Source organism: Balaenoptera acutorostrata, chromosome 4 (genome assembly GCF_949987535.1).
Source record: "Balaenoptera acutorostrata chromosome 4, mBalAcu1.1, whole genome shotgun sequence".
NCBI lineage: Eukaryota > Metazoa > Chordata > Mammalia > Artiodactyla > Balaenopteridae > Balaenoptera > Balaenoptera acutorostrata.
The window spans coordinates 150217979-150241402 of record NC_080067.1 but is presented as its reverse complement, the minus strand read 5'-3'; the positions used below and the strand labels follow the sequence as shown (position 1 = coordinate 150241402).

At 56.0% G+C, this 23424-nt stretch overlaps 2 protein-coding genes and 1 non-coding gene across 6 annotated transcripts in view; all 3 read right to left on the bottom strand.

Annotated features, from left to right (window-relative positions):
• Nucleotides 1–2149: 2149 nt before the first annotated feature.
• Nucleotides 2150–4702, bottom strand: LRRC3 (leucine rich repeat containing 3). Its single transcript, XM_057545812.1, has 2 exons — nucleotides 4595–4702; nucleotides 2150–3784 (listed from the first exon to the last, which is right to left on the bottom strand). The coding sequence occupies exon 2, from the start codon at nucleotides 3627–3629 to the stop codon at nucleotides 2856–2858; it is 774 nt and encodes a 257-aa protein (XP_057401795.1). The 5' UTR covers nucleotides 3630–3784; nucleotides 4595–4702; the 3' UTR covers nucleotides 2150–2855.
• A 10318-nt stretch (nucleotides 4703–15020) lies between these two features.
• The window catches only part of TRPM2 (transient receptor potential cation channel subfamily M member 2), a 52388-nt gene continuing 43984 nt past the window's right edge, over nucleotides 15021–23424 (bottom strand). For all 4 annotated transcript variants that reach the window (XM_057544828.1, XM_057544827.1, XM_057544830.1 and 1 more), the window contains exons 25-33: nucleotides 23217–23304; nucleotides 22386–22543; nucleotides 21704–21780; nucleotides 21423–21524; nucleotides 20089–20175; nucleotides 19483–19588; nucleotides 17842–17943; nucleotides 16538–16654; nucleotides 15021–15891 (exon numbers count right to left, since the gene is read on the bottom strand). In XM_057544828.1, the coding sequence (XP_057400811.1) occupies nucleotides 15766–15891; nucleotides 16538–16654; nucleotides 17842–17943; nucleotides 19483–19588; nucleotides 20089–20175; nucleotides 21423–21524; nucleotides 21704–21780; nucleotides 22386–22543; nucleotides 23217–23304 (963 nt within the window). In that variant the 3' untranslated portion in view covers nucleotides 15021–15765. The remainder of the gene's footprint in view (nucleotides 15892–16537; nucleotides 16655–17841; nucleotides 17944–19482; nucleotides 19589–20088; nucleotides 20176–21422; nucleotides 21525–21703; nucleotides 21781–22385; nucleotides 22544–23216; nucleotides 23305–23424) is intronic.
• LOC114236525 (Z6 small nucleolar RNA) lies at nucleotides 17900–17975 on the bottom strand. Its single transcript, XR_003622468.1, has one exon. It is a non-coding gene; the product is annotated as a Z6 small nucleolar RNA (small nucleolar RNA).

The following is a 23424-nucleotide window of genomic DNA, read 5'->3' as shown; positions in this document are numbered from 1 at the left end:
CCCCATGGGAAGGCTGAGAGGCCCAGCTGGGTGGCTGTCAGGCCAGTCCACTCACACCGCTCCTCTGCCCCATAAGGAGCCCCAAAGTCATCCCGCCCTGACCCCCAGACCCTGTGAAGTGCTACCTCCCCAGGCAGGAGGGGCTTTGCAGAAGCGGGGCTGTGCGCACGAAGCTCTTTGAGGCCTCTCACCTGGGCTGCGATGACAGCCAGGGGCCACCCATGTCCCACAAAGGCTGCCGCCCACTGCCCCCCGGCTGAGGCACCCCTTTGCCGTGTCCCCACCACCGTCAACACGGGTCCCCTCTATGGGGCCGGCTTGACCCTGGCCTCCACAGAACTAGAAGACAGCAGATGCCGGCTCATGCCGGCCCATCGGTGCTGGGTTGGAGGTGGAGGGTCAGCCCGAGGGCCCACGGGGTTGGGGATGGGCGTCTGCACTCACACAGGGCAGCAAGGAACCGGGTAGGCCCAGGCAGGGCATTGCCTTCAGCAGTCCCTTAGGGGAGGGGAGAGGAAGACAGAGAAAAGGGGGAAGGGGAAAAAGGGCGAGGGGAGGGCTGGGCTCCCAGACACCAGGGCTGGGAGCTTCCATGAGCAGGAAGGAGCTTCCGGGTCCTGGAGTTGGGGTCCTGCTGGTCTGGGGAGGGAGGTATCCTCTCCGGGGAGACTCCACGAGAGGTGAGGAGCCCAGAAAGGCCAGGAGGGCCCGGCAGCGCCCTGACTCTGGACTCAGAATGAGAGGGAGTGGGTCTTCGGGTGTGCTCTGGGGTCCTGGGCCCACTTCCTCTACCCAGCAGGGCGGAACAGGAGCCCGGCAGGCCCACACCAGGGGGAAGGCTGGCTGGGCGCTGGGTACCAGCAAAGGCTGGGGGGAAAGAAGCCCCACTCACTCCCCGTGGCCCCCAGAAGAGCATCCGGCTGGCATCAGGCTCTGGGCTGATTCTGTGTAAGAGCAAACGAAGAGTTCCCTGGCAGCAAGGAAAGGGCCCCCCAAAGTGCCCAGGCTGGCCGGCACCTATGGGACACGAGCCGCAACGGCAAGACCCTGACATCTGCCCCCACCTCCATCCAGGCCTCAGTCTGCTCTCTTCCCCTGACCCAGGGACTCAGGGTCACGTCCATCGGGCAAACCCACCAGGTGACGGCTCCTTGTGTGGCGGGACCCCTCTCCCCACTGTGTGCTCCCCGGGACGCATGGGGAAGGGGGACCCAATTCACCCACGGAGCCCGTGTCCCGCTGGTCAGCCGGCGGCCACACGTACCTGCTCCCATGGCGTTTGTCCCACGAGTGGACCGGCACGCAGGCTGGCTGCTTGGCTTTAGTTCTCCCTGGAAGGGTGGGTGGGCCGCTGGTTTCCCGCGGAGTGGCATCATTCTGAGCAGTCACCTGAGCCCCGCCCCCCAACTCCTGCACCCTGGTCTGGGCGGCAGGCAGAGAAGGGCCCACCCCACACTCACAGCGCAGAGCCCCCGGCTCACACTGTGCGTGCTGTGCCCCCCGTGACCGCAGGTGGGGGTGCTGGGGTGTGGGAGGGTAGTGGCATCTGTTGGTTGTTTTTTAACGCACCACAACTGAAAAATCATGATGCGCTGCATCAGCGCGTATATGTGTTTCCCACTGCCAGTCACACACTTTCCGAGTACAAACCTCCCTCCACCTTTACCCTTTCTAAGCATCTGTCCTTTATACCTTAGATCCATGAGCAATGTACCCCTAACTTGCTTCCCCCCCAAAAAATATTTGAAGTAGTTTAAAATATAAACACTCATACAAAAAGACCGTGAAAAATAAAACTGGAAAGACAGATCAGGGTTACAGAGGTGGAGGTAAAGTCTGCCCTGAACATGAATTAGGTAAGAAAACTGAGCAGTAAAGTAGCACTGAGAGTCCTGTCAGCAAAGCTGAAAAGGAGAGAGAGTCCCTGTCGCTGGAGGAAAGGAAGCAGCTTGTTGATCAGCCCTGAAACATCAGAGGTCGGTCCTCCCGTCCATTGGAAAGGAGCTGCTTAGTGAGTAGAAAAGCAAGGCACGGAGCGACCCAAGATGACAGGCTCCCTGGGGCGGGGCACAGCCGGAGGGGCAGGAACCGGGCACGGCCACACTTCTCTGGCTGCTAACACGGCCCCCTGATGACCTACTATGGACCTTCCTCAGGTTTCTCTCCATGGTTTAATTTTCTTGGTTTTGGGTTGTTATTTCTTTTTTCCCTTCTCACTGGACTGAAATTTTGGTACAAGTGTTACTCTTAACAAACATTCTGAGAATAAACAAAGTTGACAAAGTTGTTCAAAGGTTACATGTTCCACTTATCTCCCGAGAAAAATCCGGTCTCTACCACTTGGCTGTGGAAAGAGCCCTGCGGTCAGAGGTGTTCAGGAAATACTGGGGAAGCAAAGGCAAACCAGTTCCACGGGGTAGGACGACCTGTGCCTACAACCAACAAAATGCACCCAACCTCCTCGGGGAGCGTCGCTCATGGGCACGCACCCTTTCTTCTCTGAATGCTAGTTCACCCTACGGGCGCCCCGTGGGACAGGCTCCCAGAGCCGAAGGGACATATCAGGATGGACGGCCTGGTTTTACATCCCAGCTGGATCACTTCCTGTCCGCGACCTTCCATTTCTCTGAGCCCGTGTCCCCATCTGTCAGTGGGTCTGATGGTAGAATTGCCTGCCCTGAAGGTGTTGCAGCAACTACATGCCCTATGGAAAGAGCTCTGTAAGAGTGAAGCACTGGACAGAAGCAGCCGTGTCACCGCCTCACTGGGGGAACATCAAAGGCGGGACTCAGTCACCATCTGCTACAAGAGTGACGGGAGCCAGGTGGGCCTCGGCCTGCTCGAGCCATGGGGCACTAGGGCGCAGGGCTGATGGGGTCCTTGGACACAGGAGTGCTGGGCAGGGACTTCAGGTACTCCAGGTGCCTCCTGGCGTCCTCCTGGTTCTGGCGCACGTAGTACACGACGTAGGTGATCACCATGGTGAACCAGCCGAACATGGTGACCAGCATGGCCACATCGGTGGTCTTGTGGTGGACGCTGCAGAAGCTGACGCCAGAGTCGAGAGCCTGGATCAGCGGCTTCCCCACGTATTCCTCCTGCACCGAGGTGTGGCAGGCGATCTCGTCCACCGAGTCAGGGTCCAGCTTCAGCTCCCACAGGGCCTCCTGCAGGGCGCACTCGCAGTGCAGGGGGTTGTGGGACAGGCGTATCTTGGCGCTGAGCTTGCCCAGCGCGTCCTTAGGAATCCTGCGGATGCGATTGTGAGACAGGTCCAGCAGCCGCAGGCCCCCGGCCAGGCCCGAGAAGGCGGCGGGGCCGATGGTCTCGATGGTGTTCTGAGACAAGTCCAGCTCTCTCAGCTGGTTCAGGTGCTGGAAGGCTCCGTTGGGGATGCGGGCGATCTTGTTGGCGTCAAGCTTCAGGAGCACAGCGTCAGTGGGGATGTCCTTGGGGATCTCCTGCAGGCCCCTCCCACTGCAATGGACGGCCACGGCCCCGGCATGGTCAGGGCACTGGCAGCTCTGCGGGCAAGAGGCACCCAACCGCAGGCAGAAGAGGAGGAGGAGGCAAGACCCTCCCGTGGGGACCGGCAGGGAGGACGGGCTCTGTTTGCCCATGGGGCCCATCCTGACCACCTGGAGACAGACGGCACGCTGCTCTCACTCAGTGCTGCGGTCTACACTCTTCCCCACTCCCCGGTGCCGCTGTGGAAGGGACCATCCCACACAGACGTAAACTCTCCTTCCTCACGTGCCAGGAAGAACCATGTTCTCTTTCGGTCCTAAAAGAGAGGAGCAATCAGCATTGCCGGCCGTGGTCTGGCTGGGGACCCGGTGGCACACTTTGACTTTGGGGGAGATGTCACAGCCAAACGGACACACTTGACCAGTGGGGGGGGGGGGTGTCTCTGTGACTTACTCCTGGAGATTCCCACTGCCACCCAGAAGAGCAAGGTTGTGCTGCCTGCTGGCTGGGGGTTGGTGCCCAGCAAAGCCGACCGAGAACACTGCCACCCTGCCCTGGACACACCCACTGCACACCTTGGGGGTCAGGGGCTTGGACCGCATGGGGTAATGGGAGTCCACCCCTCCTAGCTGCTCAGGGCTGGAAAGCAGGAAGACTGGCCTGCAGGGTTGTCATACGAAACTGGAACGCAGGGGCGACCGCCGGCCACCACTGCGAACCAAGCCGGCGCCCTCATCCCCGCGGGGCTAGGCTGCTGTCAGAAGCTCAGCGCTTTGCTAATTGTGACAATCCCTTTGACAATTATAACATTAAAGCTCTTCTCTGTCGGCCCTAACGGGAACAGCCACCCGCACCGGCATCGGGGTCGGCGCCTTTTATTTCAATTATGTTTGAAAAAGGGAAACGAGAAAAGAGAAAAGCCAAGCCCTGGGCGCGCGGCCCGCGCTGGGCGTGGAGTGGCGGGGCCGCGCGGGGCCTGGGCGGGCGGGGCTCGGGCCCCGGGGGGACCCCAGACCTCGGACCTCGGGATCCCCAGGCTCCGGACCCCAGGGACCCCCGGGACTCCCGGGTGGGGGATGGACGGGGGCGGGGGTGTCCACGCTCCGGGATGAGGCGGGAGCTTTACCTGCGTGGCCGCGTCCGGAGACTGCTGTGCATGAGGCTCTCTGCCGCTCGGAGTCCGAGCCGGCTCCACGCCCGGAGGGCGGCGGCGACCCGGAGGCCTGCGCCCGAGTCCGCGGCCGCAGGGTACACACGCGGCTCGGCCTGCGCTCCCGGGGCGGGGCCTGGGCGGAGTCTGGGGCGGAGCTGTGGGGCGGGGCGGAGTCCGGAGTGGGGCGGGGCCTGAACGACAGCAGGGCCTGAGAATTAGGGGCGGGGCATGGGCGGAGCTTGTGTGGCAGGACGCGGCCAGGACATCGCGGGGCCTAAAGATGGGGGGTGGGGCCAGGGCGAGGTCTGGCCGGAGTCTTGGGTGGGGCAGGGCCTGGACGATGAGGGGAGGGGGTCCTGAGGGCGAAGGGCGGGGCCTTGGGTGGGGCGGTAGAGGCTACACGGGGCGGGGCCTGGGAGCCTAGCTTGTGGGAAGGCGTGGGGCGGGCCTGGGATCAGGATTTTAGACAGGAGTGTGTCTCATGGGCTGTGGGCGGGGCCGTGGGGGACCCCAGAGCCCCGCCCCTGCCCGTGTCCAGCCCCGCCCCTGGCTCTGGCCCCAGGATGCGGGGGGCGGGGAAGTTGGAGACCATCGGGTCGGCGCGAAGACCCAGAGCGTCTGTCTCAGGTATGGCGCCAGCGGCTGCCAAAGCGTTAATGGAGTTAGGTCTCCGTCCACCTGGGTCTCTTCCTGCCCACCCCCCATATCCCCACCCCCACTCCTCCACCTCGCGTCTTAGGGTCCATGCATGGGCGTCCACGGTGCGTAGGCAATGTGGGGATTGAGCCATCCTTAGGGTTTTTATAACAGCTTTACTGTGGTGTAATTGATATACAATAAACCACATATTCAAATTTGATACATTTTGACATTTGTATACACCCGTGAAACCATCACCACCTCAAAGTATTGATAGTAAATACCCCAGAGTTTCCCGTTTGCAATGCATCCTTCTGATCCCCATCACCAGGCAAGCACTCATCTGCTCTATCACTAGATCAGTTTGCATTTCCTGTAATTTATATAAATGGAATCGTGGGTGTGTACGTTTTGTCTAGCTTCTCTCACTCAGCATAATTAATTTTGGTTCACCAGGTGCTGATGCGTTTATCAATGGTTATTCCTCTTGGGGCTGAGTAATGAGACATTGCAGGAATGTTCCACCGTTTGTATATCCACCCACCTGCTCATGGAGATTTGGGTTGTTTCCAGTTGTTGGCTATTACAAATAGAGCTGATATGAAAATTGTGTACAATCTTTGTTTGGACAAATACTCTTATTTCTCTTAGGTAAATATCTAGGAGTGGAATGACTGGATCATACGGTAGCTTATGTTTAACTTTTAAGAAACTGCCAAAGTGATTGTACAATTTTACATTCCTGTGCTGTGTATGCTCCACATCTTCACCAGCACTTGGTATGGTCACTCTTTTTAATTTTAGATATTCTAATAGGTGTGTAAGGGTATATCTCATTGTGGTTTTAATTTGTACTTCACTCACGACTTAAGTGTCTTTTCATCTGTTTATTTGCTGTCTGTCTATCTTTAAGGAAGTGTTCTGTTCAAATCTTTTACCCACTTTTAATTGAGTTGTTTTCTTATTTTGAGTTTTGAGAATTCTTTGTGATTTGTATCAGATATGTGATATGTATCTATTTTCTCTGATTCTGTGGATTGTCTTTTCATTCTCTTTAAAGTTTTTCAAAGAGAAATTTTTAATTTTGATGAAGTCCAATTTATCAGTGTTTTATTTTTTATGGATCATCCTTCTGGTGTCATATGTAAGAAATATTACATATTGCACTTATATTTTGCATTTGGGTGTATTATCCATTTTGAGTTAGTTTTGGTGTACGGTGTGAGGTATGATTCTTCCAACTTTGCTCTTCCATAAAGTTCTTCTGGTCATCCAAGATTCTTTGTATTTCCTCATGAATTTTAGAATCAGCTTGACAATTTCTACCCAAAAAGCCTAGTGGGGACTTCCCCAGTGGTCCAGTGGTTAAGACTCCGCCTTCCAATGCAGGGGGTGTGGGTTCAATACCTGGCCGGGGAGCTAAGATCCCACATGCCTCGGTGCAGGCAAAAATTAAAAACAAAAACAAAAAAGCCTAGTGGGCTTTTGTGTGGGATTGCATTGAATCTACAGATCAGTTTAAGAGAATTAACATCTTGACAATATTGAGTATTCCAATCCATGAACATGGTATATCTTCTCATTTATTTAGAGCTTCTTTTATTTCTTTAATTTGTGTTTTGTAGTTTTTGGTTTACAGATCTCACACACCTTTTGTCAGATTTAGCTCTGATTTTTTAATGCTATTGTAAATGGTATTTTAAGTTCAATTTATCTTTGTTAAATGCTAATATATAGAAATAAAATAGATTTTTTTTTTTTTTTAAGATTTCTTTATTGATTGATTGATTGATTGCTATGTTGGGTCTTCGTTTCTGTGCTAGGGCTTTCTCCAGTTGTGGCAAGTGGGGGCCACTCCTCATCGCAGTGCGCGGGCCTCTCACCATTGTGGCCCCTCTTGTTGCGGAGCACAGGCTCCAGACGCGCAGGCTCAGCAGTTGTGGCTCACGGGCCCAGCCGCTCCGCGGCATGCGGGATCTTCCCAGACCAGGGCTCGAACCCGTGTTTCCTGCATTAGCAGGCAGACTCTCAACCACCGCGCCACCAGGGAAGCCCGAAAATAGATTTTTATATACTGATCTGAACTTTGCTAAACTCACTTATTAGTTCTAGTAACTTTTTAGTAGAAGCCTTAGGATTTTCTACATATACAATCACGTTATCTGTAAATAAAAAGAGTATTTCTTCTTTCTTCCCAGTCTGAATGTCTTTTACTTCATTTTCATACCTAACTGTGCTGGCTAGAGCCCTAGTTCAATACCGAATAGGAGGAGTGAGAGCAGATATCCCTGTTCCTCTTGACCTTAAGGGAAAACATTCAGTCTTTCACATTAAGAATAATGTTGACTGTAGGGTTTTGTAGCTGTCCTTATCAGTATAAGAAAGCCTCCTTCGATTTCTAGTTTGCTGAGAGTTTTTAACAGGAATGGATGTTGGATTTTGTCAAACTTTTTTTCTACATCTATGAAGAATATTTTTATTAGTCTATTAATATGATGGATTATATTGATTGACTTTCAAGTGTTAAATCAACCTTGTGTCCTTGGAATAAATCTCACTGGCTCATGATGTATTATTATTTTTACATGCTGTGGAATTATTTAATAGATACAGAGTTGCTGAGGTTATTTTTTTCTTTGACTGAATGTTATAGCCTGCATCTCTCAAGGAATTGCCCATTTCATCAAATCTGTTGAATTTATCAGCATAAAATTGTTCATCCTTTCAATATAGAGTATGAGGTGATGTCACCTCTTTCATTCCTGATGTTGGTACTTTGTGTCTTCTCTCTTTCCTTTTACTGACCAGTCAGCATGGAAGTGTATCAATTTTATTGATAATCCCAAAGAACCAGTTCTTAGTTTCATAGATTTCTCTATTTTTTTTCCTTTTTTTTTCCCATTGACTTCTACTCTAATCTTTTACTTACATTAATTTTCTCTTCTTTTTCTAGTATCTTAAGGAGGAAGATGAGCTCACTGATTTGAGACCTTTCTTATTCTCTAGTATAGGCATATCTTGGAGATATTGCGGGTTCAGGTCCAGACTACTGCAATAAAATGAATATCAAGATAAAACGAGTCACTTAAATTTTTGGTTTCCCAGTACATATAAAACTTATGTTTACACTATACTGTAGTCTATGAAGTGTGCAATAGCATTATGTCTAAAAAAAATTTACATACCTTAATTTAAAAATATTTTATTGCTAAAAAAATTGTTAACCATCATCTGAGTCCTAGTAGTAACACCAAAGATTACTGATCACTGATCACCATAACCGATGTAATAACAATGAAAAAGTTTGAGATATCGAAAAAATTACCAAAATGTGACAGAGAGATACGAAGTGAGCAAATGCTGTTGGAAAAAATGGTGCCGATAGACTTGCTCGACTCAGGGTTGCCACAAACCTTCAATTTGTAAAAGACACAATATCTGCAAAGTGCAATAAAGCAAAGCACAATAAGACAAGATATGCCTGCGTAGGCATATAAATTTCCAAGTCTTGCTCTAGCTGCGTCCCAAAAACTCTATGTTGTATTTTCATATTCATTAAGTTTGAAATATTTTCAAATACACCTTTTGATTTCTTTTTGACCCATGGGTTTAGAAGTACGTTATTTCATTTCCAGATATTTGAGGATGTTGCAGAGATTATTCTGCATTTGATTATTAATTTAAACCCATTGTTGTTAGAGAACATACACTGTATGCATCAGATCCTTTTAAACTTATTTAGACTCATTTTATCGACCAGAATATGGCCCATGTTAAAAATTGCTATGTGTGTACTTAAATATGTGTTCTATTGCTCAGAGGAATATTCTATAAATATTGATGAAGTCAAGTCTGCTGATGGTATGATTACTGATTTTCCATCTACTTGCTACTTAATTATCAACAGAGGTGTGTTGAGGTTCCTGAGATCTGTCTGTTACTCCTTGCAGTTCTATCAGTTTTTGTTTCACACATTTTGAAGGCTTATATTCAGATTAGTATGTCCTCTTGCTTAATCAACCACTTTATCATTATGAAAAGAGCCTCCTTATCCCCAGATTCTTTGCCTTGAATTCTACTTTTCTGACACTAATAGCCACTCCAGCTCTCTGTTTTGATGGGTTAGCATGGGATATCTTCCTCCATCCTTTTGCTTTTAACCTCCTATGTCTTTTTTGAAATATCTTTATTGGAGTATAGTTGATTTACAATGTTGTGTTAGTTTCAGGTGTACAGCAAACCGAATCAGTTATACATATACGTATATCAAATCTTTTCCCATATAGGCCATTACAGAGTATTGAGTAGAGTTCCCTGTGCTATAGAGCAGGTTCTTATTAGTTATTAGTTACGTGTTTTATATATAGTAGTGTGTATATGTCAGTCCCAATCTCCCGATTTATCCCTCCCCCCTCCTATGTCTTTATATTTCGTTTCCTTCAGGATTTCCGTAGCATCAAAGTTTCATCCTCCATATATTTATTAACTGCAAAGGGAAAAATAATAGCTTTACAGTGAAGAAACCTAGCAGAAACTACCTTACATATGTGACCAAGGTTAATATCATCAGTAATAAGACAGACTGACATCATGTAGCCCTTGATACCACGGCCTGAGAAAGACACGGCATCACTGCCATGGTATTCTTGCCAAAAAGGCACAATCTCTTTCCAATCGTGGGAACACGTCAGACATACCCAAATTGAAAGGCACTTTTTACAAAGTGACTGATCAGTACGCTTCCAAAATGGAGAGATCATAAAAGACAAGAAATGGCAACTAAATGGGATGTGGGATCCTGGAATATACCCGGGCACAGTGGGGAAACGGGGCACACAATAAGGCTGGTGGTGCAGGTGATGGCTTGGTAACCCACATCCACAGGGTGGTGGGAACCGTGAGCTCCCGTCTGTCCTCTGTTTCTGCCCCATTTGTCCCTCTGCTCTGTTTCCTTTTCCTCTTTTCCTGCCTTCTTCTGGACTGAGTCTTTTTTGAGCCCATTTTCTCCCTTTAGTTGACTCCTAACTGCTATGTCAGTGGCCACTTTAGGGGGTGGTGTTGGCTGTCACTTCTCATCACAGACTGCGTCGGGTCACATCAGACCACCTGCCGTGTAGGGTGGGAGCCCTGCAGGGTGTGCCCGTCCCCAGCCGTGCTGTGGACATCCACGTGTGTAGGAGCCCCTCAAATCTTACCATCAACAGTCTTTTAAAGGGATATAAATAAGATGAGCCATGAGGTTGCCGCCATGTTATTGTAGAGTAGATTGAAGAGGGGAGCCCCAAATTATGGAATATTTTTAATATTTAAGTTAAACACATGAATGTGGTCACCACCCAAAACTACAGTGTGGATGCAGGTGAATCCAGACATTATGCAGTGGGGGGAGGGACCAGACACTCAGAGTTCACGCTGTGGCTTCTGTTTATGGAAAGTTCAAGATCAGGTGGTGGAGGCAGGGACGGGGAAGAGGTGCGAGGGGGCTTCTGGGGCTGCATGTTCTGTGTCTTGATCTGGGTGCTGGTCGTCAGCGTAAGTAAAAAACCCACCAAGCTGCTCACGCTTCAGATGTGGGTGGGTGACTGAGGGCGTGTAACTCCTCAATAAAAGAAAACAATGGTGTGCTGGCCACGTGTGTGCTCACAGGTGGTTACGCGTGTAGGTGATGAATAGAGTGATGGATGGGTGGGTGGAGGGGTCCATTCAGGGTGCAGTGTTGCCCTCCTGGTCCTCACTGGTCCGTGGCCTCACTAGGTGATGACGTCGGAGATTCCACAGAAGGCGCTGGCAGCCGGCCAGGTCCAGGCCACAGGGCCCCGCGAGAGCCTGGCTCACTGTCTGCTCCGGACCACGAGCCTGCTCTCAGAAATACCAGAAACCTTCTAACGCCATCCTGGCCACGTGGTCTGCCCGCTGTAGCCGCCCTTATAGCTGTGAATGGGCTCCGGGCTGATTACCTCGCCCATTTACCCACCCAGAGCCCAGGCCTTCTGAGCCCAGGGAGAAAGCACAGTGCTCCAGCTGGTTAACCGCGTCCCACCAGGCAGGCTGCTTGGCTAGCAAGGTCTGAGTGCACCTCCCTGGGGAGGAGGTGGGAGGAGCAAAGCCTGCTGCAGCCACTATGGTGGGGATGAATAAAACATCCTGGCAAGGCCGAAACCTTGCCTGCCCACAAAGACACCTCAGAGAAGCCTGGGACTGGCCCCTCCTTGCGGCGTGGCCGGCCGTCTAGCTGTGTGCTGACCGCCCTGCTCCCCCACCTGCCTGCCCACAGTCACCAGCGTGGCCCTCAGCCGCCCCAGCCTCACACTGGCTCCAGACGGCCCCCCCTCCTGCCCTCGTGCAGCCGTGGGGACCCTCAGACAGAACCCCAGGCCGGCCAGGCTCTGCTGACTGCAGCCGGCTCGTGCGTAGAGGCTGGACCCAGGGCACCTGACAGAACCCGCCTGCTGCCCAGCACCACAAAAGCAGGGCCTGAGCTCGCCAAAGAGCCTCGATGGATGGATTGCCTTGGGCAACGTTACCCTCAGCAGCTTGGGCCAGACTCGGCCTCCTCCTACGCTCCCTGAATCCCTGGATCTCCCGGAATTCCTGGATCGAAAAGCCCTGACGTTGGTTCCCCCCGAGGGCTTCCCGAGCACTGGGCCTGAGCAGCTAGGGCCCAGCCCCCCATGCCCTTCCCGAAGCCCCTCGGAACCAAAGGGCCTCACGCTCTGGGCCACCGCCAGGACTCATTGTGGGACCAGAGGGCGGCCCGTTTCCTAGGGAAGTGGAGGCCACCTGCACCTTATCTAGTGGTTCTGGGTTTTCCAGGGCAGTCTCCCCTGTCCCCCGCCCCAGCACACAGCCCCCCTCCCCAGGCTTCTCACTCTTCCTCTTCTCCAAGTCTTGTCCATTTCGTTGCCCTTTTTCAAGAGCCGAGTTCTGAATATATTCACCATGCCAATTCTTAATTTTTCCCTCTCTCATTAAATTCTGACTTGGTCCCTGCCTGAGCCCCTAGGTTGATGCTGTAGCTATTTTTTGAGCTTCTTGAGTCATAACCTCAGATAATTTACTTTCACTCTTTTCATTTTCAAATAAGTGCATTTAGCGTCCTAGCTGTTCCTTCCTGAGACTTTCAGCCACAGCCCTGGGGCTGTGACCTGGGACTCTCTCACTGTCTCGCTCTGGCTGCTCCCCAGGAGGGTGCAGGTCTCAAGCGGGAGGTGGAGGGCGTGGAAGCACATGCAGCACCCGGCCCACAGGCCTCACTTGCCCCAAATCCCGAGCAGCAGGGGTGGCCCTGGACCTAGTGCCAACCAGAGGCTCGGGGACAACCACCGCTCTCCCACAGAGACACTGCCGCTCCCCATTGGTCCTCCTGCCGTGAAACTAGAGGCTCCAGAGTGAGGACAGAAGCCGCCCACCAGGGAGGGCAGAGGGTGGGGCGCCGCAGTGTCCTGTGCCCGACGCCGCCTCAGCTCCCTCCCGGTGGTCCGGGGCCTGGTCACTCACGTCCCGTGAAGGCACCTGGAACCACTGATGTATCTTCTGTCCTCTTCTGGGGCACGGCCGCGTTCTAACATTACTCTTCAGAAGCTGTGAGCCGAGTGCGGCCTCAGTGATGGAGCTGCCTTGGAGACTTGCTGAGATCCACACACTTGCTGGGTGTGATGCACGCCCACTTCTGTGAATGTTCCGTGTCTGAGAACCATGTGTCTCTTCTGGGCCATGTTGTTGTGGTGGTGGGTACAGAATCACACACACGCCATAGACTGTGTGTACATATATGTGCATATTACACATCATTTACTCTACAAATATACATATATATTACACATATTGTACCTAAAGAAACATATTGCACACGACTTACATATAAACACATGTGTGTGTAAATTATGCATAATATATATGTATAATATATAATATGTATTTATAGATAAATACACACACGCATAATATGTAGGTAAACATGCACACACACACCGCACAGAATGACCTCAATCCTGTTGACTGCGTTATTCAAATTCCGCCCTATTTTTCTTTTGCTCCTTGATTCCTTGATTTCTGAGAGAAAAGTCTCAAACATTACTGTGAATTTGCCCATTTCTCCATGAATTTCTATCAATTTTGCATTATATATTTAAAAAGGTATTGTTTTAGGTGGATAGCAGTTCACAAAAGTGCTACCTTCTTAAAGCACTTATACCTTTTCCCACTCAAATATTCCCCTTTGTCCTTAAAAGGACAAACTCGAACCTTGGGTTCTGTCCTCTGCTGGACCTGTCTCCCCAGTTTTCCTTTTGAGAGTGTTGGCTAGGATGAATCCCTTGTGTTGTCATCTAGTACATGTCTCTTTTGGGTGATAGAGAAAAACATATAGAAAAGAAGAGAAATTTTTTGTTAATTTATTTTTTACCCCAATATGACTCACAGTTTGTGTGCGCCATCGCTGCTGACACGTTTTGACTGCTTCCTGCCATTTTATTTCATGTGAACCATCTTCTATTGATATTTTTTCTTTCCTTGATTGGGTCGTTCCTTTTGTTTCCTCCGGTGGTTTGACATTATTCCTCTCTTTCTATCCTCTGGAGGTCACCCTGGACCTGTAATACACTTACAGGTCTCACCGCCTGCGTTTCTCTCCCAGCCCTATGCCCGGTCAGCATCTATTTCTTCCTCATGAGCAAGAGGAGACCTGTGTTGCACTTGGATTGGCTGCGTTTGTTCTTCTGCCGGCTCCCAGGGAGACCAGCTGGGGTTTCAACAAGAAGCTATCATTAAATTTTCTTTTTATATTATGCCTCAACAATGGTAAGACTTGGCCCTACATTTACTGGTTCCTTTGCTTCCACAGAGCTCAGTCTGTGCACACACACATGTGTGTGTGTGTGTGTGTGTGTTGGACTAAATGTTTGTGTCCCTCCCCAAAATTCCTACGTTGAAGCCATAATCCCCAGTGTGACTGTATTTGGAGGGAGGACCTCTAAGGAAGTAGGGTTAAATGAGGTCATAAGGGTGGGGCCCTGACTTGATAGAATTAGTGCCCTTTTAAGAGGAGAACCAGAGCCCCCCCACCTCCTGCACACTCCAAAGAAAGGCCACCTGAGGACACAGTTCAAGGTGGCCATGGCCAAGCAGGGGAGAGCCCTCACCAGGAACCACCCTGCCCACACCTTGACCCCCACTCCCAGCCTCCAGAACTGTGAGAAAGTGAATGTTCCATCTGTGGTGCCTTGTTCTGCAGCCCAAGCTGACTAAGACAGTGTGTTTTGCTTTTCTGTAATTCATCTTTGAGAAATTCTTTCAGAAAGGGTGCATGAGGAACACACTTTCTAGGTCCTTATGCTTCTAAAATGTCTTTGTTTGGTGCTGCCACTTGAACACTAGTTTGGCTGGATATGAGATTCTAGATAAAAAACCAAGGCCCCCACAGTGGCTGAGCACCTGCAGGGTGGGGGGCCAGGGGGAGGCACAAGGGGCTGAGTCCCAAGTTGGGGGCCAGAGCCGGGGTCTAGGAAATGAGGAAGAGAAATGTGTGTGTGTGTGTGTGTGTGTGTGTGTGTGTGTGTGTGTTGGGGGGGTGTTGATTGGAGGAGAAATCATGAGTTTGGACCGGAGGGGCTGCAGGGTGTCCACAGGAGACCCCCTCAGGCCCCAGGAAGCTTGGCTGTGGGATGGGTGAGGTCTTGGTGACCCAGACACAGACCCTTGACCACTGCTTGTGTCTATAACTTTATTTGAGGGAAGCATAGAAGAGGCGGGCGAGGCTGGTGTAGGAAAGCACATTTAATGTGGGGTTTTCACAACATTCCATGACTCCTGATGGCTTGTGCTGATGGCCTGTGAGTCGCTGATGCTGAGCTGGGTGGCCCCTCAGTCCACACCTACCGCCCGCTCCTCCTGGGCTCTCAGGGTGAGGGGAGGGGCACCATGTGCAGGAGAGCCCCTGCCCGCCTGGTGCGTCTGCGTCCTCCCCGCCTGGGTCCCGGGGCAGCACACAGGCAGAGACCTCTGCGTCTCGGGAGGAGGCCGGAGCTTGCCTGCGCCTCCTGCCCTGCTAAGGGGCTCAGCCCTGACAGCCAAGGGAACTGGGTCCCACGGTGCCCCGCCCCAGGCCAGGCAAGGGTCTGAGTTAGGTCATGGTGGAGGCCCTCTCGGGGGTGTGGGCCCGAGGAGGAGGCCACAGGGGAACTCCGACTCTCCAGGAAGTGCCAGCCTTGGGTGGAGACACCTCTGATGGTGGACCTGCTGCTCACAGGACGTGGCCAGGAGGGTGTCCACTGGCCGCCAGCAGGCTCGGGAGAAGCAGTGTTGGCTGGTGGGGTGTCCGTGGCCACCTCAACCCTGAGGCCCTGCCTCGTGGCCAGAGCCCCCCTGCGCCCTGCTCAGCTCTCCTCCCAGGGCACCCCGAAGCCTCCCAGTTCAACAGCTGGGCAGGAGGGGCTGCTGATCCGAGTGGGCCGTGGATGGAGCAGCTCCGCCGGCCCCTGCAGAGCTGCCCGGGCTGCGTCCCCAGGTTAGTAGTAGGCCCCGAACAAGGCGGCCACCTTCTGGAGGATGGCCTTGTGGTTGGCGTACAGCGGGATGCGCTCGTCCACCACCTGCCACCTGATGGACACGCCCGCATCGCAGGAGTGCAGGTGCTGCGAGGACAGGGGTAGATCCTGACTCCCTCCTGAGCCGGCCCTGCCCCCACCCAGACACCCCGAGACTACAGACGTCAGGGGGTGGCGGGGACCCCGCGACCTGGCTCCCGGCCCTGCCACAGGCCTGGCCAATGGCCGCTTGCTTTATCCTTCTGCTGCACAGGCACGAATCAGAAAATGCCCACAAAGCCTTAATAACCCTTGAAGGAGGAAAGAGAAGAGGTGCAGCCTTGTTGTGGGGTTTTCTTTCCTGCAGACACAGCCCGGGTTTTGTTCCCTGGGACTTCCTGGTCCCACTTCTGGATTAGGGGTACGGAGGACTGATCTAAGTACGGGGGACGGCATCCCCACAAAAGTGCTGGAACCAGCCTCCCCTGGGTGAGAGCCTGGAGGCCCCCAGGGTTCCTGGCCAGCCCCGGCTGCGCCCCAGCCTCCTGCTGCTGCCCTCTGGCCTCTCCCGGATGCCCCCTTGGTACCCTCTGGCACAACTCTGACCCCCGCAGCTCCCACTCTCTGGTCCTGGCCAGCTCTGGCCCCAGGCCCCGGAACCCCTCAGACCCCTCCCTATAGGCCCCGAGGCTCTCCGGGGCACTGATGCCCCCGGCCCCCCCATTCCCCAGAGCCTGAGACCCCGGCCACATACAGAGTTCAGCCTCTTCAGCTCCACGTCACCCTGGTCTGGAAAGTGGACGCTCAAGGCCACCGTCTCGATCCAGGCATTGTCCGTGTTCCTTGGGTCATCCATGTACCCTTTGTACACCTGGGAGGCAGCACAGGTGTGAGCTGGTTCGCCTAATGGACCCCTGAGCCCCCCGGTCTTCTCCCAGAGGAAGGGGCCCCATGCTTTCTCTGCAGCCGGTCCGGGTCCGGGATGCTCTGAGCCCCGCTGTCCACTGCACCCAAGCCCCGCCTGGCTCTCCCCGACCCCGTCCACCTGCCCCCAACACCACCTTCAGCTTGACTGACACATCGTGGGGACCCACAGCCTCACTCGTCTCCCTTCTGGTCTCTGGCTTGGTACCCAGACCTGCCTCGACTGTCCTTGGAAGGATTAAAAAGGGCCAGTGGACCTCAAAACATTACGCAAAGTGAAAGAAGCCAGACACCAAAGGCTGCACGCTGTATGGTTCCACCTATAATAAATGTCCAGAACAGGCAAATCCACAGAGACGGAAAGCAGCCTCATGGGTGCCAGGGGCTGGGGGAGGGAAGGGAGTGACTGTCAATGGGTCTGGGCTTCCTTTCGGGGTGATGGGATGTTCTGGAACTAGACAGAGGTGGTGACCACACCACGCTGTCTGTGTACTAAATGCCACTGAACTGCTCACTTCAAAATGGTTCCTTTTATGTTGCTTGGATTTTACCTCAACAAATAAAGAAGTTTATTTTTACAAAGCAGAGAAAAGAGAGATGGCAGTGCTCCCTGTGGGGCTGCAGGGGACAAGCCGTGTGAAACTGCTTGGTTTGTAGGTCAAAACCGTGAATATCAGCCATTGCCTATTTCATCCTGAGACGCCACAGAGACAGAACCAGCAACGACTCAGATGCCCACGTGGAGGACTGTTTAAATAAATCATGGCACAAAATATTATGTGGTCCTGAAAAAGAGTGAGGTGGATTTGGAAATGTGGACCTAAAAATATGGCCTTTGCAAATTAACTGAAAAGCGAGTTACGTCTTTGTGCCCAGCTGTGCTCAGGGCAAGAGGGAGTGTGGGCCGGACACCAGGCGTGCCCCGGCCCCAGGGCGGCAGAGGCCGCGGCCCCCCACTTGGTCTCGGGAGGGGCAAACCCAGACAGAGAGAGCAGGCGAGGGGCCCAGAGCCGCGGCCACGTGGGTCCCTCCAAGAGGCTCCCCAGCTCCATGCAGCCCGCCCTGCAGCTGTCACGACCCGCACCTCGGGGCCCCAGACGCACAGGTGCGAGCCAAGCAGAACGGTCACCTCACCTCCATGCCGTGCGTCAGCAGGCTCTCGAAGGAAGGCCAGAACTCTCTCCGGAGGACCTGCTTCAGCTTCCGGGGCAGCGTCTCTCCTGGTTCCCGGGAGCCCTGCGCAGAGAGGGAGGAAGGGGCGGTCAGCACGGCTGTCTGGGGACCTGCTTCCTCTGGCCGCCTGCCCGGCGTGGGCCGCGGGCCAGCCCCCGGGAGACACAGGCGGACAAGTGTCTGGCAGCGGCTGCCTCGGGGCTGGAGTGGCATTGCCCAGAGCCCAGAGTCCCGGTCAGCCCGCGGGGCAGGAGGGCGGCACAGCCTGTGAGGCGCGCAGGGAGCCAGCCCCCCGACCGCCGCCACCCTGACCACCAGCCGGGCTGTGTCCCGTCTGTGTGCACCCCTGTCCCCGTCTCCAGCCTCTGCTCTGGCACACAGGGCTCCCGGCCACTCCCGACGCCCCGGACACGGGCCTGCACCCGCACTCCCCTCCCCATCCGTCTAGGGGACCCCCTCAGTCCACATCACGTCCATCCGCGTAGGCCCTGGAGACGCCCTAGCCCCTCGCTGGCTGAGGTGGCGGGGACCATCAGATGCCCCTCAGTACCTCTCTCGGGGACACAGGGGCACAGCTCAGAAGATGCCCGTCGGCAGGAGAGACCAAAGTGCCAGAGAGGGAGGCTGAATGGTGTCAGAGAACCCGCGGGAGGAGAGGGCCGGGCCTGGGCTCAGAGCCGCGCTCCCTCAGCTAGAGGGCACAGGGGCTATGGCTGCAAGAACGAGAGCCGCCCAGGGCCCTGGAATCCTGGTTGGGGTCTCAAGACCCTCAGTGGCACCCCTGCCCCACACACACCCATTAACTTGCTGTCCCAGCAGAGCAGCTGCTGGGCCACCGGGTGGGTGGTGGGGAAACCCGACGGCCTCTTGCTGAGCTGGGCGAATCACGGACTCCCGGGTACAGGCTCAGAGGAGGGGACCCCGGACAGAGCTTCACCCAGAGACCAGCCAGGGGCCTGGTGGGCGACACGGTCCTCCTGCCAGGGTCAGCCTACTCCAACCCCAGAGCGGTGACAGGGTCGTGGGGGGCAGAGGGCAGATTGACAGGTCAGGATCTGAGTGGTTGGGCCCACTTGGACAGGACAGGCCCAGGGCTTTCCACACCCCAGTTCTGTCACCACAAGGCCTCTGGGGTGCACGCCGGCCTTCAGTCCTGCAAGGAGCTGCCGCCCTTGAGCTGAGGGCCTGTGCACCCCCGTCCCCTGCCCCAGGCTCAGCTCGGGCCCCAGGGCTAGGGGCAGGTGCGCGCCTGAGACACCCACCTGGGAGCCGCGTCTGACCCCAACCCCTGAGCTCTGCAGGGAGACCCAGTCTAGCCTCCGAGGCAGCCCCAGCCCTGAGCCTGGTGCCCCCTGGGATGCAGTAGGTGCTCAGTTAGTGCTTACACTCCGAAGAGCACCTGAACCCGTTTTCACAACCGCAAAACAAGGTATGAGGAGGGAGAATTCCCTCTAAAAGGCAGGGACCGGCCTTTGTCATTCAGGACCAAGGACAGTCTGAGCTGTCCAGGACAGCGACCACAGGGGGTGGTGTTCCTTCGGTGGGTGGAAGGGACAAAGGCACGCAGGGCCCCGGGCCCCGGGACGGCGGGCGCGGGCTCACCCCGGGCAGCACCCAGTGCTCTGAGAGGGAGCGCTTCACCACCAGCACCTCCAGCACCTTCTTTATGCCCTTCCTGCAGATGGCGCCGTCCTGGTTCCGCCTCCAGCTGCAGGAGGGGTGGTCTGATGTCAGCCCCTCCCCCGCCATGGGGGAGGCCAAGGCCCCCTCCGCCCCCCCCCACCCCGCTCCTGAGCACCTGCTCCAGGGGCACAGAGATGGTAACCATCGCTCCCATAACTGCTGGTCTGACTACAATGGGTAGGCCTTTGGGGAGAATATTTTTCTATCAAAAGCCTTAAAGAAGCACGTGCCCTAGACCCAGCCCTTCCACCTCTGTGACTCTTTGGAAATGACGGGTAGATTGATATGGATTTTCATTTTGTCTGCGTAGTGAGCCCTGGCCCTGGCTTTGTCCCCCCCCCACAAGGGGCCTCTGAGGGAGGGGGACCCACAGGAAGTGAGGGCAGCCTGGGGGCAGGAAGGGCCTGGGCTTTCCTGGGGGCACAGATGCTCCTGCCCTGTGTTTGGGGGCGCGCCCACGCTCATCCAGGCCACTACGGGGTAGGGCGCGTGGCGCACGCTGTGTGCTCATCCGGGGCTACTCACCGGGTGACCACGGGCTGCAGCGTGTGGTTGGGGCCAAAGCAGCTGAGGTCCCCGCGCCCGCGCAGCCCTGTGCGGCCCATGGGGTTCCTAGGCGGACAGGGGTCTGCTCAGCCTGCCGCCTGCAGCCGGAGAGCCAGGCCGGGGCAGCACTCGGGGCCTCTGATGGGGCGCGTGCCAGTTCCGCCCACACCTGCCCCGGCCCAGGATGGACGGGAGCAGGGAGGAGGCCACCCTATGGAGCCCCGGAGCCGACCCCCGACGCCCACGGGCCCCTTGACCGACTGGCCGACTCCGCATCACCCGCTGGGGCTGTCCACCCCGAATCCTGTCCCTGGGGGACTCCAAGGCTTCAGGTCACCTTGGCGTGAGTTGGAAAGGAAAGGGGTCTCCTTGGGAGCAGAAGCCCAGCCCCACCGCAGACCCCCCCAGAGAGCGCCTGAGCGACCATCGTGCTGCGTCCGAGGGCCTCGGCCGGCCTGTGACCTGGCACCCGACGGTCCCCCCCCCCGCCCCGCCCCGCCCCGCCTGACACTCCGTCCTGCTCTCGTCCTGAACACCACGTCCCCCTAGGCCCCTCCCCCGTCCAGGGCTGGAGCCGCTCCTGGTCACGTCTGTTCTCCTGCCCCACCACCACCTCCTTCCACAGCCTCTGCTTCCCGTTCCAGAACCTTCCCCAGAGGCCCAGCACACACCTCCCCCCCCAGGTCCCCTCAACGACCGCCTGCTCCATGGGGTCCCCACGTCCTGGCCATCTGTGGTCCCTCCGCAGATGCTGACTGCCCTTCCTCGGCCTCCGCCCTGTGGTGCTGCTTCCCCAGCAAACCCCATCAGAGGAGGCCCTCTGACCTCCAAACCCCAGGCTGGCACACAGTAGGCGTCCACTAAGTGCCTGCTGGGCCTGACGCTACGGGTCACCTGACATCTTTATGTTGATTCTTCACCTGTACAGTGGGGCTCAGTGCCCGTCCCTACAGAGAGCAGACCTGGAAACACCTCCGTCCCCTACACGTAACCCCAGGGGCCCTTTAACAGCTCCCCGCCTTCATTCTCACGATCGGTGCAGCTGGCAGCCGGGCAGTCCACGTTTTACCCCATTTCCACACCACAGGAACGGAAGCCGTAAAGGTTACATCGGGGGACGAGGGCGCAGCACCCAGGCCAGCGGGGCCAGCCCACGGCCCCCACCTCCCCACGAAGGAAACGCCTTATGTGGATGTTTCTTTTCTTCTGTATTTTGTTTGTTTTATCAGAAAAACACCCACTCTGCCGGAGAGGAGACCTGACCCCGGAAGGAAACCCCCAGAGGCCGCGGAGGAGGGCCCGGCTGCACTCACAGAGGGAGCCCGTCCTGCACGGCGTAGACCCCGTGGAAGCTGCGCCGGTCCAGGCGTCCATCCACCGCGTTGTAGCTGATCCTGGACAGAGGCTCCAGGGCGCTGGGAGCGAGAGGAGAGGTCGCGTCCCCGACAAAGACGGCGGGATGCAGAGCGGCCGCGGTGAGCCCTCAGGGGGTCCACCACGAGGGCCCCTCCCCGGCCGCCGCCCTCCCAGCATGCATGGCCCCAGCCCCCAGGGAGGACGGGCCACCCGCCCAGGCAGGAAGCAGGGCACTCACTCCCCCACAGGGTCCACCAGGTCTTTGTTCTTCCTGTCGGCCGTGTAGAAGGGCGGGTTGTAGATAAGGAACTCCGTCTGCACGACACGGGGCTCCCCTCAGTCGGTCACCACCCCAGGTCAGCTGGCGCCCAGGACGGCTGACCTCAGAGCCCAAGACCCTGGGACGGCCCAAAGGGCCCGGGAGCCTGAGCTCAGCAGACCTGAGGACGCACACACCCGGACCAGCCCCCAGGATGGGGGATGGGGGGCTAGGCTGGGCTCTAGAGGGGAGAAGGGGTCCCACTGGCGGAGACTGGGGAAGAGTAACAGCCTGGAATGTTCCAAGGAAAACCAGAGAGAAGACTGGGGGGGGCACCCCCATGCCTCAACCATCTCTCCCTCTCTCTCTCTCCACCTCCGGCCCCCCCGGCACTCAGAAACAGGGCGGGGACCGTTCACTGGGGACAGGGGGTCGGACAAGCAGGGCAGTCGGCTGTGTGTGGATGGAGGCCCACCAGCGTCCTGGCTCAAACCCCGGCTCCACCCCCTCTGGCCGCGTGGACCGCGTGCCTCCGTTTTCTCATCTGTTGTCATGTCCCTGTGAGGCCGCAGCGGGCTCACCCACCCCGGGGGGCTGGACTGCTCCCCCCGAGGACACCGGGCCCCTGCAGCCTGGTGGACGCGGCAGGACAGGCACTCACCTCCCAGGGCACCTTCTCGTTGGGCACTGGGAAACGCTGGACGGGGCAGTTGGGGTAGAGGAGGTGCCGGGCATCCACGTGGTAGGCGTCGCCCGGGTCCTCCACCTTCAGCCCGCTGTCCAGCTCAGGGTCCCGCCCCACCGAGGCCTTCTGGGGTGCTGGGAATGGGAACAGCCCCACGGAACTGTGGGCAAAGCTGGGCCTGGACTCGGGTGCCAGGCGCGCAGGACAGGGCCATCCTCTATGGTCCTTTCCCCCAAACTTCTGGGCTGCCTCTACTTCCCCAAGCCCGGATTGAATGCCAGCCCCAAAGAGGGTACCCTCCCCAGGGCCCCCAGCACGCGGCCCAGGAGGACAGAGACCTGGGGTCAGGCAACCACCACCTTGGAGAGCCCCCAGGAGAGCTCTCAGTAATCAGCTGGACGCACAGGCCCTTACAGAAGCTTGTCCCGCTGAGGGGGGCACACTGCTCCTCCGGGGCCAGCAACACCCCAGGAGGGTCACTCATGCCCATTTCTTGGCCGACTGTAAATTTAGGAACAAAGACTTGCTTTCTGTCACCCAGTCGACGTGCCTGGGTCTCGGGTATCTGCTGGAGCTGCCCCCACTTTGTAGCTTGATGCACAGGAGTGGGATGGGGCTGGGGGCCAGGCGACCTCTGGAAGTCCCCAACTGGTCAAGCGGGGGACTTGGCCACACTCTGCATGTGCATCTATGGGGTGGGCCATGCTCCCCGAGGCACTGGGCCTGCTGCATCTCCTCCGCACGGACCCCCGGACGCAAAAGAGCACAGGTGGTAGAGACCAGCTGCTGGTACAGCCACCCACTCACCTAGGGTGGGGACGCCCTCTTCCGAGCCAAAGCCGCCATCCCTCAGGGCCTTCACGATCCAGTGCAGCGCTCTGGACGTCTGGGCCACCTGGAAGGCACGTCCCAAACAAGATTTGGTCAACACCTGCCCCCACACGGAATGCCCAGCTCCCACCCACCCTGTTCCCCTGTGTCGCAAGGCACAGGTCCTGGGGCCAGAGCACTCAGA